The 18,701-nt window shown below is 36.4% G+C and overlaps 2 protein-coding genes across 5 annotated transcripts in view; one reads left to right on the top strand and one right to left on the bottom strand.

Moving 5' to 3' along the window:
* The window catches only part of eml5 (EMAP like 5), a 253,615-nt gene extending 243,249 nt beyond the window's left edge, over window positions 1–10,366 (bottom strand). For 2 of the 4 annotated variants that reach the window (XM_051919880.1, XM_051919879.1), the window contains exon 1: window positions 9,786–10,353. In XM_051919880.1, the coding sequence (XP_051775840.1) occupies window positions 9,786–9,982 (197 nt within the window). In that variant the 5' untranslated portion in view covers window positions 9,983–10,353. Of the gene's footprint in view, window positions 1–9,785 lie in introns of all 4 variants that reach the window. The other 2 variants (XM_051919882.1, XM_051919881.1) reach the window with 1 other exon arrangement.
* Window positions 10,367–14,347: 3,981 nt separating this feature from the next.
* Window positions 14,348–18,701, top strand: part of ttc8 (tetratricopeptide repeat domain 8) — a 64,611-nt gene continuing 60,257 nt past the window's right edge. Inside the window, exon 1 of the mRNA XM_051919890.1 lies at window positions 14,348–14,573. Coding sequence (XP_051775850.1) covers window positions 14,460–14,573 — 114 coding nt within the window. The 5' untranslated portion in view covers window positions 14,348–14,459. The remainder of the gene's footprint in view (window positions 14,574–18,701) is intronic.

Below are 18,701 nucleotides of genomic sequence, written 5' to 3' on the forward strand. Positions count from 1 at the left end.
AGCGTGCAGCTTTTTACAACATTAAACAGCGCTTACGAAAAGCTGAGATCAGATACAGCCTCTTGTACCTTGCCAAACTGAAAGTCGATATTCAAGACAAGCATTACATCTTTACCATTATGGAGGAATCAGAAAAAGAGTTAAGAAAGCTGATTCCGACACTTTTCTGAAATACGATCATGAGTCGCATCCTGTCATGGCATGGCAAAGAAGATCTTGCTGGTTGTTTGATCTGCTCGCAGTGATACTGGTACTGTAACTATACATCCTTTTCCCTTCTCTGACACTTTTTGTTTATGCTTTAATTACAATTATATGCGTATTATATGCGTATATGAATGTATACACTATGTCAAAGAAATTAATAATTGTTTTTTCTTTCTTTTTTTTTTACTCTTCTAAAGGAGACTGTTTACTGTCATTGTTATTATCATATTAGGGTTTACTATGCTTATCCAGGGCCACTTTTTAACACCATTCCCTGGGCTTACTATTTTACTATCTCACTGAAGATTAGATTTTATGCTTATACTAATTGGACTGCATTGGCAATAGATTTTACTCCTCAGACGCCACTGCTGGAGGGCTTGTTTGTTTTGGACGTGCTCTGTCTCTAGGTATGTCAGAGGACTGGGACTTTGGGAAGTGGGGTCCAGCCTCACGTAGGGTGGCAGAACGGGGAGGGGGGGGACTAGGGGGAGAAAGAAAGAGAGCAAGCTATCTATAATCTATCATTTTAATCCTTGTAATTATAAATGCCAACGTAACAATAGCCTTCAGGGCAATAACTCCTGGGAAAATTGGAAATTAAGGTTAAAGCTGTCTTATTTTCAGTTAAGACTTACAAATGACAATAAAAGCTCAGAAGTAATGTCTCAAAGACTGGACAGTTAACTTTGTGATCTGGAATGTTAAAGGCCTGAATCACGAATTAATGAGAAAGAAAGTATTCTCTCACCTAACAAGTCTAAACGCTAAAATAGGAGTTTTACAGGAGACGCACTTATTAAGCAAGGATCAGTTTCGGCTGCACAAAGACTGGACTGGCCAAATATTCCATTCCAGCTTTACAAAGAAAACTAGAGGTGTGTGAATTCTTATACATAGACCAGTTTCATTTGCAGTATCAGATGTAGTATCTGATCCTGAGGGGAGATATGTGATTGTCATAGGTAATTTATTCAAATGTAAACACTCATAAAATTAAAATGGCTGGGGACTTTAATTGTGTTTTGAATCAAGACCTAGATAGGTCTCATGCCACAGGTGCGATGACATCTAACACTGCAAAGACAATTACACAGTTTGTAACTGACCACAACTTATCAGACCCCTGGAGATTTCTAAACCCAAACTCAAGAGCATATTCCTTCTACTCACCAGTGCATCATTGCTACTCAAGAACTGATTATTTCTTTGTAGATAACAACTTCTTGCCTACGATTAAATCTTGAAAGTACGACGCTATTGTTATTTCTGACTATGCACCCTTGATTTTGGAGTTAAAATCACTATGCCCCACATACTTATATCGCAGATGGTGTCTTAATCCACTTTTATTAGCAGAAGAGAGCTGTACAGAATTTATATCCAAGCAAATCGATTTTTACAAAAATTGACAAATACACCCTCAGAGGTTTCTGCAGGAACACTCTGGGAAACCTGGAATGCCTTCTTAAGAGGACAGATTATCTCATATCTTTCCCATAAAAATAAATTGGAAACCAAGAAGGTATCAGAGCTAATAAATGAAATTACTAGAACAGATCAAGAACATGCCAGGTGTCCAAGTGAGACGCTTCATAGGAAAAGGCAGGCTCTGCATTCAGAGCTCAACCACTTAACAACTAAAGAAACTGAACAACTCATACTTAAATCAAGGCATCATTATTATGAACATGGAGAGAAAGCTAATAAGATCTTAGCTCAACAAATCCACAAGCAAGAAGTTTGCAATGCAATCCCAGCAATTACCAGCACAAACGGAGACAAAATCATTGACCATAAAAATATAATTCAAACATTTATAGACTACTATAAATCCTTATACTCTACTGAGATTTAAGAATACAAGACACAATCTAAGGTATTTCTGGACGCATTACAGATACCACAAATAGATACTCTTAGGGCAGAGGAATTGGATAAACCTATGGCACTATCAGAATTACTACATACTATAAACTCACTGCAGAGTGGGAATGCAGCAGGCCCTGATGGCTACCCTGCCGAATTTTATAAGAAATTCTCAACTCAGCTAGCTCCCCTTATATTAGCAACATTTACAGAAGCTAGAGAAAATAAAAGTCTACCTCAAACTTTTCGCCAAGCATTAATTACTGTCTTTCCTAAAGAAAATAAGGACTTATTAAAATGTGCATCGTACAGACCATGCACTCACTTCTGAACAACGATGTTAAGATACTCTCTAAAGTCAAAGCTAGAAGGATGGAGAAAGTGCTGCCTTCGGTAATATCACAAAACCAAACTGGATTTATTAAAGGCAGACACTTAGCTTCCAATCTTCGACGCCTGCTTAATGTAATATATTCATGAACAAACTCAAATACCCCGGAGATATTATTATCATTGGATGCAGAAAAAGCATTCGACATGGTTGAATGGAACTACCTTTTCACTACATTGGAGAATTCTGGGTTTGGCCCGAACATTTGTGCATGGATCAAATTACTGTATACCAACCTAGAAGCTTCAATTTATATTAACAACATCAATTCAGACTACTTTACAGTGTGATACCAGACAGGGATGCCACTTGTCACCACTGCTTTTTGCAATCACCATTGAGCCACTCACAATTCACTGTTGAAATGCTATTGAGATAAAGGGGATTATCAGAGAAGGACTGGAACAGAAAGTTTATGCAGATGATATGGTACTGTATATATCAGACCCACAAAATACTGTGCCTGCAGTCCTAACAGCACTAACAGAATTTCGAAAGATTTCTTGTCTCAGAATCAATTTGAATAAAAGTGTGCTCTTCCCAGTGATTTCTCAAGCAATATTAGATTGGACACCTTCCCTTTTATTATCGTAGATCAGTTTAAATACCTAGGGGTAAACATAAAGCTCTTTATCAACAAAATTTTGCCGTCTGTATGGAAAAAATTAAGCAAGATTTGCATAGATGGTCAACCCTTCATCTCACTTTAGCTGGAAGAATTAACATTGTTAAGAAGAATATCCTTCCTAAGCTTCTCTTTTTATTTCAAAACATTGCAATATACATCAATAGATCATTTTTTAAGAAATTAGACTCAACCATAACATCATTTATTTGGAATTCAAAACATCCACGTATCCAAAGGGCGACCCTACAAAAACCTAAGGCAGAAGGCGGCATGGCTCTACCTAACTTTCAATTTTATTACTGGGCAGCAAACATACAGACTATAAAAACCTGGACATGGACAGAAACAGACGAACACACACAGGCTTGGTCCGCAATGGAAATAAAATCCTGCAGTACTTCTTTATATTCCTTGCTCTGTACCCCTATAAATACAAGTTATCACCAATATACTAACAACCCAATTGTGCTTCACTCAATCAGAATATGGAAACAATGCAGGAAGTATTTTAAGATAGAGAAGCCTTTATCTGTGGCATCTCTGCACAAGAACCACCTTTTCCCACCCTCTCAAACGTACGCAGTTTTTAATTCCTGGAAAACATCTGGTATTAAATCACTTAGAGATCTGTACATAGACAACCGTTTCTGCATCCTATGAACAATTACACTCCAAATTTAACTTACCAGCAAAACATTTCTTTCACGACCTTCAAATTCGAAACTTTGTTAAACAGAACCTGTCCAATTTTCCTCACCTCCCACCTACCTCTATACCGGAAAAAATATTACTCAGTCTTGAGGACTCAGACAGCATTTCTGTAATATATAAAACTATTTTACAGTCCCTACCTTTCAAAGATCCAAGAGAAAAGCGGGAAAAGGATCTCAGACTCAATATTTCATAAAAGGAGTGGAAAGTAGCAATGCACAGAATTCACTCAAGCTCCATATGCACAAAGCATAGAATTATTCAACTTAAAATTATATATCGAGCACATCTCTCTCGTTTAAAATTGTCCAAAATATTCCCAGGGCAAGTTCCAACCTGCGAACTCTGCAATCAAGCTCCGGCCTCACTGGGTCACATGTTTTGGGCCTGCAACAAATTAACATCATTCTGGACCAAAATCTTTAAATGCCTTTCAGACAGCCTTGGTGTCACAATCCCTTCTAATCAACTAACAGCTGTGTTTGGTGTACTTCCAGATGAGCTTAAAGTGGAGAAGGACAAACAAACTGTAATTGCCTTTACTACACTATTGACACGTAGACATTTCTAGCTCAACTGGAAGAATCCTAACTTATCTATTCTAAGTCAGTGAGTAACTTATGTTATGTACTATTTGAAATTGGAAAAAATCAAATTCGCACTTAGAGGATCTGTACAAAACTTTTTCAAAACCTGGCAGGATCTAATCAATAACATTTTGGAATAAGCATTTAAATTAAGGAAGCAGGTTCTCTCCCCTCTTTTACTCAATTCATCTTTATTCATTTATTATTTTATCTATTCATTTGTCTTTACTAGCATAACGTTTAACACGGCTGGCCTAGCTCTTTTTCTCAGGGGTGGGGGTTGATTTGTTTCGAACCCTTTTCTTTTTTTTTTCTTTTTGTAAAACTCGAGTTATGTGTATGGAGTGTTATTTGATTTTAAAAAAATGCAATAAAATTATAATATACTTAAAAAATAAAATAAAATGAAGACTTCACCAGTTTGTAAGGTATTGTTTAACATATTCCATCAATTTGAATTAAGCATTTAAATTGCATAACTATGATTCAAGACATTATCAAATTAAAGCTGAAGTAAAAGTTTTATTCAAATGAATGTTAAACCTTAAAAGTTTAGAAAATGCATCCATACATTTTGCACATATTAACTGCAATGGGTATGTGCCAAGGAAATAATATATAATCAGCGTAAAGGAATACTTGTTGCTGAATTATTTCTCCTACATTTCCCTAAGATTGTAGTTATTTACAAAAGCAATTGGTGAAAAGGTCAAAAGGCATTGTGAAATAAAATCAGAGAGATAAAGGACACTGCTGTCAAGTTCAAGGTTCTAAAAGCAAGAAATCAGAAAATATATTATTTACACAAACTAAAATTTCCAGGCTGATGTATAAAAGGTTAATCAATTTAGAGTATAAGTAAATGCCTTGAACAAGTAACTGCATTTAGCTATGTCGTTTTTTTTTCTGCATCCAAAGAGAGCAATACATTGGCAGCTCCATTACTATGTTCAGTGATTTCCACTAGCCTTACTAGACTGTGATTGCCAACCTGCAGTGGAATGGTCTGCAGCTGACTGTGATGTGGCTGGGATGACAACTTGACATTAAAACCTGAGGTCCTGGCCCTCTACCAGAAAAGATTTACTTTTTTTCTTGAGCTGCCTCAAGTGAACGAGCATCTCTGGGTCTTGTTCACATGAGAGGGTTGTGGCGGTTTTGACATTAGGCAACAAATCAGTATAATGGCAGCAATTCTGCAGAGGCCACAGTTTACCATGGTGGTACAGAGATAATTATTCCTTCCAATTAAACTTTCAGTTTACCAGCAAATATACATCCCCATCTCCTCCTAGCATCAACAATAACATATGACCAAAGGAACATGAGCAAACATAGACAAAATGAGTTACGAGTGCAGGGTTATTGCAAATACTTTCTAGAAGTTGTTTCTTTTTTTCCAAACTCTGAGCTCAATCAGCTCTGACACAGGCAGCCATTAAACTCCTGGGATTTACATAAAAGGCTTTTCATCAGATTTTCTCCTAACATCAAGGAAGGTCTACAAAAATTCCCACAGTACTCTTCAGAGGACTCTGGAATCCCTACTCATGAGAACAACGATATTCTTCAAAGGGTTCCAAACTTTAGAGAAATGGTGAAGTTCTTGCTCTTGCCAGGAGCCAAAGGTTGTCACCTTTCTGCATCCCAACTCTTTGGAGTTCACAGATCTGAACTTTCTGTCTCTCACTTTTGATTATTTTTGACTTTGTGTCTTAGATCTTGTACTTTGACCTTTATTTTTTCTCACCCTTAATGTTCTGATCAGTACCTTTTAATTGTCCTTTTCAGGATAAGTCTATCTCTTTTTTCACCATAGACATAATATCTTTTAAAGCAGTGCACATGCTAATTGTGTTTTCCCTACTTTGTAGTTACCAACTGTGTATGATTATGCTGCACAACACTTGGCTTTCACTCACAGTGTCATACCATGCCATTTTCTAAGCCTGCTTAATCCTAACCAGGATCACAGGGGGATGGAGCCTATCCCAGCAAGCACAGGGCGAAAGGCAGGAACACACTCCTGCACACAACACACATGCACAAGAGCAAAATTAGCATCACTCTCACCTCCCTGCATGTCTTTGGACTGTGGGAGGAAACCTACACAGACACAGGGAGGACTTGAAATGTCCACAGAGGGAGGACCTGGAACACAAACCCTGGTCTCCTGTCACTCACAATAATGAACTTTTAAAGTCAAATAATACTTTTTTAGAATTACAGTTACTGTATATATTTTAATAAGGGGCAGTTTCCTCCCACTGTCCAAAGACATGCAGGTTAAGTGGACCGGCAATACTAAACTTGCCCATGTGTTCCATTCCATTCCCCTCTTATGGAATAGCAGCCAATCCAGTGGACTGTGCCTACCCTGCGCCCTATGCTTTCTGGGATAAGCTCCAGAACCCTGCAACCCTGTACAGGATTAGGCGGGCTTAGAAAATGGCACGGTACATCTTAATAAGAAATTATTGAAATGTAGATTGGGTTTAGTAACTGAAAAGATAATAATTTTAAATGACACTTCAATAGGAAGGTAAATACCCTCAAACTAATAAAGGCTAGAACAGCTTGAATAAATTCAAATTATCAATTTATTTATTTAACACAGTGCAATGTACCTCAGTTGGTGATCCCAATTTTTGCAAAAGAATTCTATATGCAGTCCTAGTTTTATTAAATTGATCTGTACTAATTTATCTTGTAAAATTACACTTTTATAATTATATAACTTTACTGTATTTCAAATCACACCCATGAATTAGGCTAAATAGGACTGCAAATGGATGGATGTTTAAAATTCTTTGTTTAAATCACAGAATCACCAATAAACATAAAACACAATTAGAAAAACATTAAGCTATACCATATTCAGCATCGATAAATTCTAATACAGCTGGTTACAGAAAATGACTTAGCGACAACAGACTATCGGCATGTAAAACTGCACTGAAATGTAGTGTTTTTATCATAATATTAAATCATGTTTCAAAGAAAGAAAGAAACATCCATTACACTAAGTATATTAACTATGTTTACTCTGTTACTTTTGTTTTCTCAAACCTTCACGAGCCAAATAAAACAAATAGATATCTAAATAAAAACAAGACATCTGCAGCTAGAAACAGTGTCTATTATAGACTGTCAAGGCCATCAGAGCCATTTCATTAACAAGAGGAGCACAGTGCTGAAGGCATTTTATATGTGAAAGGATACCTGGAAAGGGTTTATAATGAACAAAAACATAGATGTGAAATGTATCCTTTAACTTGGTTGATATCATTAGTTACCAAATTATGGCCTACATGTCAGTGAAATGTATAATTTTTTATGATTGTTAAATTATTAGTTCTTTCATACATAATGTTTTATTTAAAATGACTCTCATTTTAAATGAACAACATAGTTTTAATACATGCACAATATTACACTTCTAATTGTTACACATTAAGTAAATAATTAACACAGTATCATCAACATTAGGGAGAGAACCCATAACTATGCGCACTGAACATAAACACCTTACCTAATAAGATGTGAAAATTTAACAAATTAATATTTTTGTAAAGAATATTAAATAATTCTAAGAAATATTTCCATCTGAGATTATCCCTGGACTGAAGCAGGCTTGAATGAATCCAGCAGGTTTAGAAGACTTAGAAGATGGTCATGTTGGGGAGTCAGTGTTTACACAATAATTCCTTCCGATTTTTATTATCATCTAAGTTTCAATACTTTTTAAAAAATGCAAAACACGCAAATTATGATTGCTCTGGAACAATAAGAACATTATATGTAGCTTGTTAAAACAAGGGAATCATGTCTCACCTAACTTGGTCAATATTTATTGCACAGCTGGCTATAATGTAACAGCCTGCATAGTTATATTGGTCAGTGTCTCTACATAACAGTCATGGGTCTTACTTCTGCCTTTACCATTTTATTTCAACAAACTAATTCCAGTTTGCTCTTAAGGTTACTGAATCAGCATTAGTCAGTTAGATCTTAGTACAAATCCATGTCCTGTCACCATTAGCCTGATTAGTCTCTCAGTCTTAAGAATCTCACCTTCTGTAATGTGTCTTGCACAGGGTCCTACGAGGCAGATTATGTATAAGGGAAACATATGTATATGTATGTTTCCATTATACGTATTCTGAAACACTATACATACCTAACATACATACTGAGTTATTTTTTTCAGAATTTCATCTCTTAAAATATACATATAAATGTATCTACTTTATTACCCCTACTCTCATTCCTCAAGATCCAACATTTGCCTAAAACACGTTTTATCAACTGTTACCAGCCTTTATATTTTCTTAAATCTTCAGCTTTCCCTACTTGATTCAAAACTACCCTTTTATTATACATTGTGTCTAATTGTTAATATTCTACCTACACAAGCAGTCAAAGTTCCCTACGACAGTTTTCTCTTCCCAATCGAATTAATTTTAATGGTATTACCCATACGACGTATGAGTAAAATAAACCCATTTAGATCAATCCTTTTTAAAGTAGTATTTTTCATTCTGCCGGGCTCAGAGAACACATGAGTGGGTGACAAAGTTGAGATCAACTCCGAAAAGCCGTTGACAAGACACTAGACCTTAAACATTTCGGTTGCCGGTTCAAGGCCAATGTGTGACCCTGAGCAAGTCACTTGCGCTACCTGTGCTCTAACTGCAAAAATATTATGTACTGAGATATTGTATCTCAAGTACTCTTAGATAACGGGGTCAGTCTAATATACTAAAATAAGAAGAAGTAGGTAGTGGCAATTAATAACCTTAAAAAAAATGAAAACATACCGTAATGAATGAAAAGCTTAAAAAAAGAATGCATTTTATGTAATACGTAAAATGCACGAAAACGCATTTAACTGTTAAATTAAAAATAGGAATAACAGTCATTATCAAATACTGCGCCTTCGAAAAAAGAATATTTGCAGAAAGTAATGGACAATATATATACAGGAAAATGTCAGTTAAAAAGTAGTGGAATTGAATGATAAAAGTAATAAGGATGCAACCGAATGTTCATTTTTAATTTCCAAATAGAAATAAGGCACTTTAAAGAATGCACGGCTATCTTCTTGGCTTCCTAGCGTGTCAACGTGAGAGTGCGCGCGGCTGTGTGAGTGCACCGCGTGAGAGTGTGTGTGACACACTTACCATGATTGGGCAACCCCCTCCCTCCACCCGATAGATGTGTCGCTTAACCAAACCGAGCGCACAGAAAGAAGCATACAGGTGTCTTGCTACCCAACCGTTAACCTTGCGGAGCAGGTAAGCGCTCATCCCGCAGCCTAACATCAAAAAGCACTTTCAAAATTCCACAGCACATGTATAAGAATTCGCCAGAAGACTTAAGTAACACTTACCTGATTATGTCATCGTTGTGCCCAAGGTAAAATTTCTGCTTATGTTCCCTGGTATTATAAACTACTCCAACCCCGGCGACGAAATACACTATTTCCTTTGCCGCGGTGTAGTACAGGTTGTTGCGACACTGATGCCCTCGATATCCATAAACCCACTCTAGCCGCAAGTGACAATTTGGAGCTGTTCTGTCAGCCATGTCTTATTCAATTATTTTTGCCCTGTTGCAACTCTATCCTTGTATGTAATTTCTAGGTGTTGGGCTTTTTCCTCCAATATCCAATTTTGATATTATGCGGCTCTATAGCTCTTTTTCCCCAAATCCTTATTAGTCTCTTGTCAATATATTCTGCAGTTTGCAAGCGCCGCATTAATTTACTAAGACGCGCAATTCCTGTCCCACGATGTGTGCAGCCCGTTTGCTTCTTCTTAATTTTCTGCTTTGCTCCGGTGGAACACGATTAGCGCATCTTGCATGCCCGCACCAAGCACTCGCGTTACGCCACCTCCTACACACGCTGCAGCCGGCCACGACCCGAGAAGCGCCGCTCTGCTCGAGACAGTCTCCAGCAGCTGTCAAGTCCAATCACCAGCGAGCTCTCGTCGTACTCCGCAGGACAGCCCGCCCCCTTCGTCTGGTTCGGATTGACGTCCGCGCTACCCAACGAAACGCTTTACTAGGACTGAGACTGACTTTTTACGGAGATACAGGATTGTCATTCCAGTCCATAATCTCCGCTGCTGCTAAGAGCACGCACTAGTGAGCTCAGACACACACGTGTGTAACTCCAAAGCGTGCGAGAGATGTAGAATGTTGTGAGTCAGATTTAAAGGAGATAACATCTTCCCTTTTTAAGAATGTTAACTCTTTAATTTGGAAAAATATTTTCCACAGTAATTGCATGCATAAAAGACAGTTTTACTCTTGCTATTGTGTACTGGAAGCAGGAACAAACTGTGACAGATGTTGCTAATATGCGGTTTGTTGTTTGGCAATGATATTGTTCAAATGACGTTTTTTTTTTTTTCACTTCATACTACATCATTTCTTGAAGTACAAATTATGCTTATAAATAATATCAAATATACTTAACCGTCTTTAACGAAATATTAAACAGCTCGGTTTACACTAACTAATGCTTACATTTCCCGAATTACAAACTTGCGTGGTGCTAGAGCCTGTATTGACAGCATCTGACTAGAGGCAGGAAGCCGCTCTGGGCGTCATGGTACTTATGAGCAATCCCTTATTCACTCACTCACACGAAGAAGCTAGTGTTTTAGACAAATCTTTGCAGCTCCCTCCTTTGCCAGAAGGCAACTGGGTAGGTCACCCTGGGTCCAGGTGCTGAACCTTACGTATCTTAATTCGAAGTCATTAAAATGCACACATTTTCGCCTTTAACGATATCTAAGAGCACGGCCATTGGACTTGTCTTCGTGTGACCCAAAGTAAAAGAAAATTTCACGTTTCCATTACAGACACTTCATTAGGTAAGTTGTTCAGTACCCTGACCTGTTCACCGCTCTCCGCCCCGTGCGTCTGCACCCGCTGTTTAAAAGAGAGCGACTTTCAGCACCTTAACCTTGGACATCTCACGTCTCCCACTGTCGAGTCAGTCACCGTGTGATCAGTAAGATATGGGCAAAGGTGACTCAGTTTGCCACAGATCCACATTACGTTCTTAGAAGGGACGCTGTAAACTGGTGATTTGATGTTGTATTCTTCGTTGCCAATCGGCAGTATGTTTTGAAAGGCTGTTTTGTGAAGAGGCTGAAAATATTGCGACTTGATTCATAGCTACGTATTCGTGCAGGTGTGTGGTATAATGAAGATGGGATATTTTAAAAGGTATATACTAATAGGTGAATTCCAAAGGTAAATTTCTATATTTTAAATTAATTTGTATTTTGCTCTATCTGATGTATGAATACTGTCGAATTCATTAGCAAAAGTGGTATAGTCTCACATCTGTTGAAGCGGACAATCTAAATCCTGTGGTTAAAATGCATTGGCCCACTTTTATTTTCACGTTTCATCTACAAAAAGGGAATTCTTTGTTTTGTTTTGCTTTATATATTTATCAAGTGAGATTAAATGGATTGCTCTGCTTATGATCTACATTAAAACAGGACCTAGCATAAAGTTCATATTATTAGGATTTAATTGCAGTGGAAGTTAGGAAATTTAGGGTGTATATGTGAACATAATAGACTGTGATTATCGCAAATAAGTCTCATATTGTACATAGATGATACCGATACTTTGCCTCATAATGTGCTGATAGCATTTCATCATCTATGCATTTCATGGACAATATGCATTTTTTAGTAAATATTATGACAAAAGTAACTTTCCTATTATTTATACTGCAGAGGTGTAATTATATCTGAAAATAAAACAGACACCTTTGAGCAGTTATCTTTCGAGATTCTATCTCACACGTATATATGCTATAATAATATGAGTACAGTTGTGAAAAATTCAGAGCCTGTAAAAATCAGATTAGCTGTGCTTTATGCGCATGCGTAGAGCTTTCAAACACTACCGGGAATCTGATTTTCACGCGGATCTGAATTTTGTACTACATTAACACTCTTCAAGTGACCGACCTGAATATTAGCTATAGGGCGACATCGCGACATCCTCTAAATCTAAAACAAGTAACAGTGAAAAATAGTGCACCATTTTACAAACAGAACCCCATAATGTGTACACTTATATCATTTGTAAATGCAAACCATGCTTCACTGTGTATCAGTTTTCGCTGAAAGAAGATTCTTTCATATCATATCCATACATTACATTACTAATGCAACAATTACTTTTTTTTAAGTTATATGTTATTGAATTTCTTATAGGCACTGTCGTTATTTTGCTTTTCAAATAGTTGAATCTCCTTGGTGCTCTCCTTGTTAATGCTATTATAAACCATACGTTATTATGTTAAAAACGTTAACCGTGTTGTAAACTCCGAGCGATTACACATAGCTGTAATAGACATAATGTTTGTTTTGAAGATGTGTGTAAAATCGAGTGGATCTATTTAAAAAGATAAATGCATAAGGCATTATGCATATAATGTAATGTAAAGCGTTTCTAAGAATGTACAAAATGTTTCACACGAGTATTAGTGTACAATCCCCGTACACATTTGTGTAAGCATTGCTTACATAGCATATATTATTATAATAAAGGATAACGAAAGGTGCAGTACATTAGTATTTAGGTATATTGCTGAACAATCGCAAAAAAGATGTTTCCCACGTGTTTACAAAACACTGAGACGCGTAAAGTAAGAATAAGAATGATACTGACAAAAGCTGCTTAATTATTACATAGACAGAAAATAAATCGCATGTACTTTACATACATAAAAACGTTTCCACCACTTACGTCATATTAAAAAACTCCACTCGCGAATTCGTGATTCACATTATCTATCTATCTATCTATCTATCTATCTATCTATCTATCTATCTATCTATCTGTCTATCTGTCTGTCTGTCTGTCTGTCTGTCTGTCTTTATTGGGTCTATCAAGTTAATGTCTGTCTGCCTGTGCCGTTCTCAAACTGTTCTCTTTTTTAGGTTTTCATTCCAAACATCTTCAGAATCATTCATGAGTTTAAATAAATGGTTTATTCTAACTTGGATTCTGTAATAAGAAAAACACACTTCGATGACTGGAGATTTAGAAAGTTTTGTGACTTTGGTCATAGCATTTCTCGCCCAGGATCGCGTGTTCACATTAAAGAAGAAATGAAAACCTACAGATAACAAGCATTAAAACGATCGAGTTTGAGAACAGCAGATCTAATCCGAGATATATTCTTATTTATTGAAGAGAACGATGTAATTAATATTTTTATTCATACACGTATTGAAACAAAATACTCGTATCAAATAAATAAAAATTCGCGGTATAAAGTTAGAAGTCAAGCAAAGTGACACCTTTTATTGGCTAACTAAAAACATTACAATATGCAAGCTTTCGAGACAACTCAGGCCTCTTCTTTAGGCAAAATGAAAGCTAATCTTTTTAGTTAGCCAATAAAAGGTGTCATTTTGCTTGACTTTGCACTGCATTCATAATGGCTAACACGGTACAACACCCTAGTACCACGGTATAAAGTTAAAATGTTCTTTAAAATGTCCTGTGACAAACAAATTTTTAATTTGTTTACTTTCTTAATTGATCCATATTTAACGTTAACACTTAAACAACAAAATGTTTTTACAACTACATATTCATATATTTGAAACACTGCATGATAAAGTGGAAGATAATCATTCTTAAAGATGAATCCATTAAAAGAAGCTTAAGTTTTTAGGATTGAGACATGAGTGTATCTACTATTTTCGCCTTTATAAAATTTAAAAATAACGCTTTAATTAAAAACAAAAGTATAATTTTGAGCGATTTTAAAGTGGAAATAAATATATTAGAAGATATCTTGGATATTTTTTTTCTCATCAAAACACAACATTTCTTCGCTGTAAATATATCATTATCCAGGCAAATTCACGGTCTCCTAATTCTTTTAAGGACCCTAACCTTCGTTGCTGGTGGTGACAGGACGCCACTGCCGACTGTAGTGTGACGTTATAGTTTCTCAATCTTCTGTTGTTTAATACGTATGGTTAATTTATATATATAATTTATTTTTTGAAGAATGGTATTAGATATGGATCCGCTTTTTTTGGCTTGGAGCTATTTTAGAAGACGGAAATTTCAGACTTGTTCCGAACTCTGTTCTGAAATACTGGAAAAAAGTCCTTACGACCAGGTATTTTGTCCATGTACATAATCCTGTGAGCAGGGGATTTGCTGTTCTACGTCAGTTATACATTTATACCGCTACCCTTTTTCAATGTTTTGCTCTTGAAATATCTTAGTCACAATATGACGTAGCTTTTCAACAAATTATTGTGTATTTTTGTGTGTTTATAGAAGTGAGTAGTGGATGTACGCAAGCATTTCAGCGTTTTAATGATGCATCTTGTTTTTATGCACTGGGTTTTCTGTTATTTTATTTCATGGTTGCACACTTTTATAGTCTCGTAATTACTGTTTTTCGTTACGCTTTAAAATCATGGGCTACAGTCATTTAAATAGGAATTAACAAAATTAAATTAAATATTGATCAGTGTGGTCTTGCTGTGATTGTATATTCTGCTGTTTGCAGCTTTTTCTGAACGAGCGCTTTATCAGATTTATTGATTTAACCCATGGATTTATAGATGGCTTCCTGTCACCACTAAATGCTTTGTTTAATATTGTAATTGAACAAAACCGTTTACGCAGCTCTGCACAGTAGTAATTGATGACGGTAAAATTACTTGAAAGATTTAGCTATTTGGGAAAGGAAAAAATGGAATGAAAGAGTGAAAGGCTTAAGGAACTGGATAATTGGCTAGGCTCACACTTATAGCTTTACGTGTCAAAAATATGGTCTATTTTAAAAGGACGGTTTTCATCAATTCTTATTTATTTTTCGATGTTCATGAATCGCTTAAAATATTAAGCCCCTACATAAAAATGTTTCTGACAGCATATTGTTATCTGAAACTTGTGAGGAAAGCATTTGTCAGTACAATTGGAAGGTGTCTATTTTCCTTGATAAAGATACTGTTTGAGTGCTGCACAAAAATTTACCCAAACGTGTACATTTAACATTTCAATTTTGACTTATTTTCTATTTGAAACAGATGTAACTTTATATATTTAAATAGGTTTGGTTTCCACTTAAACATATTCTTGTAGCAGAGGGTGGAAAGAATATAGCAGAGCTGAGTCTAAAGTGCTGGCCAGAGACATGTAAATTTTTTAGAAACTGCCAAGTTTGTGTAATACAGGAACTGTTGAGTTTAGTGCACCAAATTTAGCCAGAAAGCAATATTATGGTAATTTATGAATAGACACTTTGTTCAGTCATTATAGTATATTCTCTGATGCAGCTGAACATGTTTTGCTGTCAAGTAATGTGCATCTTAATATTATTTATATTTAAAAACAGAAATATTTTCTGAGGTGTGTATTTGCCTATTTGATACTCTTTGTGGGCAGTGTGCTAGCCCAGTGATTAGCACTGCTGCAGCATGGGACCCAGCAAGGTGGAAGTGAAACTGTTGCCCAGGCATTGCCCATGTACAGATTGCACATTCTCCCCATGTCTTTGTGTTTTTTTTCAAGGTACTCAGTCTTTCTTCCCGAATCCACAAAGGCATGTAGACCGAGTTAATTGGCAATTTTAGACTGGCCCAAATGTGAGTGGGCCTGGCAATTACACCATGTTCAGGACTGTTTCCTGGCTTGCACACTGTGCTACTGGGATTTCTGTTGTGCCCTGAAACCCCCAATTGTATTAGGATGGCTTGATCAGAATATATTGGGTAATTTTGTCTGTCTAGATATTAACTTATACTTGGCATATACATTTATATTAATATTTTATTATTCTCAGTATTTTTGTAAATGTTCTGTTAAAAACTAACATAATAGCTAGCTCACTATCAATTTATCATCCGAAGGAAATCCAATAGGTTTAGGGCTATTATGCACGTGGGAACATTACACATTGAGCAAATCACCAACTTCGCCATTCAAAGTACTCATCCATTAATATCCTGTTAAAAAAGCATAATCTAAGAATTAATTGGCTATCTAAAGAATTAGAAGCTTGGAGTTCCAACTGTTTTTCTAATTGCCTTCAAAATTATCTTCACCTGTTGTTTCTTCTTCCTCCTCTGATTCCCAGCCACTTACAAATAGGAGTATGGAGATATCTTTAACAAGCAAAAGTCCCAAGAGTTCCCCCACATAGGAAATAAGATTGTTCTGTAGAACTGTTGTCTGGTTCATCATCGCCCAAGGGTAAATTATATGCTTTATCTCATTCTGAGTCACTCATGATGGAAGAGCACATTCAAGATAATTTGAAGAATAGCTTTAGATAATCAAGTAGTCATGTGGGTGCTGGCTTTTCCTTTGCTTTGAAAGAAGATGAAACATTGTTCTAATGTATTGATTACAGAGAGCTAAACAAAATAACAGTAAAAAGAGTTACATTGTTCCACTCTATTACTGTACCTGTTAAGTAAGGTAACTGGTTTAACTATTTTTTACAAAGCTTGACCTTAGAAGTGTAAATAATCTAATAAAGGAAGGTGATGAGTGGAAAACTGCTTTAAACACAACTACTGTAGTGTAGAGTACAATAGTGTTGAGTAATGCTGTACGAGTTGGCAAACACACCAGCATGTTTGCACATGTTAGTTAGACGGACAGACAGAACTTTATTTGTCCACAGGGGGAATCTGGCTTTTTACAGATGCTCTTCAGATAGATAGATAGATCAGTACAGTAGATAGATACACACCATAAAAGTTCTGACTTGGCTGTCACAATTATAGTGAGGTATTATACAGATAATATTGCTTTTGGTATAAAGGAGCCCCAGTACCGTTTCTTGACACACTTGTGCTGAATAATTTGTTGGCTGAAAGTCCTCAGTGTTAGTGTGTCAGAAAGAAGATATGCTGCATTGTTCATAATGGGACTCAGTTTTGTTTTAATTCTCTCTTTCGCTGCTACCTTCAGAAGTAGCAGAGTATGTCACATAACCGAGTCTGCCCTTTTAATCAGTTTGCTAATTTGCTGGGCCTCTCTAGAAGTGATGTTACCAACCCAATATAGAAAATCCAACTGGCCATCAGAGAGTTGTAGGAGTTGTGAAGGATATTACTATCTACAATAAAGGAATGCAGTCTCCTAAGAAAAAGTGGCTGCTCTTCCCTTTCTTATGTAGTTCCTTTGTGTTACAAGACCAGTCCAAACAGTCATCAATGTGGACACCTGAGAACCTGTAGGAATCCACCAACTCCGCATCTATTCCCTGAATAGTGACCAGACATAGAGGCTCTTTAGTGCATTGAAAGTCAATAAGCAGTTCCTTGGTTTAGTCAATATTGAGATGCAGATAATTCTTTCTGCTCCAAGAAACAAAGTTCTCCACCTGACTACTATACTCTGTCACATGCCCCTTACCAATACACCACATAAGTGTAACATGGATAGCTGGATGGTATTGAAGGTGCTGAAGAAACCAAAAAATATAATCCCCACAGTGTTGCCAGCATTGTCTAGGTGAGAATATGCCTTGTGGAGCAAATAGATAATTGCATCCTCCACTCCAATCTTTGTCCAGTAGGCAAGCTACAGTGAGTGCAGTTGGTCTACCTCTAGAGGACTCATATACTTCAGAAGCCGCCTCTCAAAAGTCTTTATGATGTGATATAGTAGATTCTTGTGCCTTTGTTAATTTTCACTGTGGGCTTAATGTATTTTTGTGTAAGACCTTTTATTTATTTTAGTAGGTTTGAATCAATCCATTGTTAGTTTTAGTTTCATTTTGTGCTTTAGGTTTTTTGTAAACATGTAATGTATTTTTTATCATTATATTTGTTGTCTCCCACAACAGCATTTTGTCTTTTAATGGGTGCTTCCATTTTGTGTTCCATCGAAAGCTAGAGTCATGTCCCCAGAAATCGTGTCTTGTGACTCAATATTAAAAGTCAGAGGCACAGGCTGAACATTGCCCAATATTGTGGTATTAATGTAAAAACATTTATCTAGTGCTTTACTAAATACCATTGTAGTTCTTGACATTTTTGGCTATAGGTTTTCAAAACTTTGTTTTTTGTTTTTTTTATTGGGTTCAGATGCGTGATCATTGCCTTTCTGGGTTTGACCTTCACATTGTTATGACCTGATTATATTTTCTGTGCCCCTGTGTCCTGCCAGTTCTCCTTCTGTAGCAGTATTACAGTGAAAAATAAGCAAAATAAGATTCACTGTTTCCACTGAGTTATGGAGGGTCAAATAGGATTCTTCCAACTGATTAAGCTAAGATAAC

This window comes from Erpetoichthys calabaricus, chromosome 16 (assembly GCF_900747795.2).
Source record: "Erpetoichthys calabaricus chromosome 16, fErpCal1.3, whole genome shotgun sequence".
Lineage (NCBI taxonomy): Eukaryota > Metazoa > Chordata > Cladistia > Polypteriformes > Polypteridae > Erpetoichthys > Erpetoichthys calabaricus.